At 45.3% G+C, this 1944-nt stretch overlaps 1 protein-coding gene across 1 annotated transcript in view; it reads left to right on the top strand.

Moving 5' to 3' along the window:
- PAPSS1 (3'-phosphoadenosine 5'-phosphosulfate synthase 1) overlaps window positions 1–1944 on the top strand; it is a gene marked incomplete at its 3' end in the record, with an annotated part of 123150 nt that overhangs the window by 86235 nt on the left and 34971 nt on the right. The window contains exon 10 of the mRNA XM_004703453.2: window positions 613–881. Within this exon, the coding sequence (XP_004703510.2) occupies window positions 613–881 (269 nt within the window). The remainder of the gene's footprint in view (window positions 1–612; window positions 882–1944) is intronic.

Genomic DNA, 1944 nt, shown 5'->3' on the forward strand with positions numbered 1-1944 from the left:
CCACCAAGGCTCCCTGTAGGCAGAGTAGTAGAATACCCCCCACCCCCACCCCCATGCTGTTTTACAGGGTTTCCAAGGCTGTAAAGCATCATGGGAGCAGAAAGCGTCAGCTTTCTCCCTCAGAGCATGGTGTCATCACTGCTGACCTATGCACTACCAAAATTGTGAAGCTACACAGTTTTCTGCCTTTTTGCCACCCTTTATAAAGCAGTGTCTTTGCTCCTCTGGAGGTTTGACCTGGTAGGTAATTAAGACACAGATCAAGTGTCTACATCTCTTGCAAAGACTTGAACCAGGATCCTGGGACCAGAAAGTCTGATGACCATTCTCCAGATTCCCATGAATGCAGAAACAATTGCTAAACCTCCATGACTGACTGTGACATTACACCTCCTGCACACACAGTACTGCATAATGGAGATGCAGAAGAAATAGGTTATATCGCCCTAGAGTCAGCGGCCAAAGCAGTGCATATTTTCCCCCACCAGGTTCTTATTCTGAGCATGCGCATATTTATGTAATACTAAGCATCAAGCTTCAGGAAGGATTGTCTATTTTTTGAGTGATTCTTTCCAAATGCTCTACTCTTAACACTGGAAATTCTCTTTTCAGATGCCGTGTTTGCATTTCAGTTACGCAACCCGGTGCACAACGGACACGCTCTGTTAATGCAGGACACCCACAAGCAACTTCTGGAGAGGGGCTACCGGCGCCCTGTCCTCCTCCTGCACCCTCTTGGTGGCTGGACAAAGGATGATGATGTCCCTTTGATGTGGCGGATGAAGCAGCATGCTGCAGTGCTGGAGGAAGGTGTCCTGAACCCTGAAACAACAGTGGTGGCCATCTTTCCGTCTCCCATGATGTATGCTGGGCCCACTGAGGTACGCAGTGTCCAAGATCCTCGCTGAAACACTGTTGAAACCACTATTACTCACACACCTGGCGTCAACCAGCAGACCTGTCAGTGTCCCTTTTATCCGTCAGTTTGTTCCAAACACTCCTCCCGAGTACTCTGCACCGACAGGGACGCTCTCCAGAGGCAGCCCCGCCAAAAGCCTCCGGGAGCCTTCTTGGGCGAGGGAAGGTGGAGGGTAGCTTCTTCCATTCTCATTGTGCTTCTTGGTCCCAGTTGTAAAGGAGGGAAACATTCCGTGCTGAAAGAAGGCCGAGGCAATGCCTTTAAAGAAGGCATAAGTTATTCTCCCTAAGGGGAAGCTTTGGCCTGGTTTCTGCTGCTTTTGACTTTTGGAAAGGCTCGAGAAATTTCAGTGGGAAGAAAAGCACTGGTGTCTTATGAGAAGGAGAGAGAGAGAGAGAGAGAAAGAGAGAGAAGACATTTTTCAGTCTTAATTTGTCCCTTTGTGGAGGTCTACAGTACAATAGAATCAGGAAGTAGAGTTTCTCCTTGATCTTGGGGGGTTCTGCATTTGTACTTGGACAGTGGTCAGAAGGGGTGTGTTGGGATCTTTTTATATACACACATAAAGAAGGCTTAATTAGGTTTTTACTTCAAGGCAGACTGGGCTTTCAATGAATGAATAAGGGAATGAATACCCCCACAAGACTGTGGGTGGGAAATTCTTAGCCAGCTTCTTGTTTTCAAGATAAGGAATTATTATTGCATTATTTTTTATCTGGTCTTGAAAGGAGATGACTCCACTTAGTGAAGTTTATCTGGGAGGTAAACCCTTTGAAGAAGAATCTAAATAACTTTAGTGGATACGCTCTGCTATGTCTTTCTCCAAAAAAAATCTTTTTTTAACGTTTTAAAGGAATCTTACATAATTTGAGTATTCAGGTTAAGCCTTAAATATTTCCACTGGAGTCTTGCGGTAGGGTTCTCTACTCTTTTTCCTCTTAGCCTAAGGAAACAAATAAACACACACAACATCAAACTAAAAGATTGTATTTGACACTTCTTTGAGCTCCAGCCCAAATAGCTTC

Source organism: Echinops telfairi, unplaced genomic scaffold (assembly GCF_000313985.2).
Source record: "Echinops telfairi isolate 266 unplaced genomic scaffold, ASM31398v2 ScPeMD7_7468;HRSCAF=8506_0, whole genome shotgun sequence".
Taxonomy (NCBI): Eukaryota; Metazoa; Chordata; class Mammalia; order Afrosoricida; family Tenrecidae; genus Echinops; species Echinops telfairi.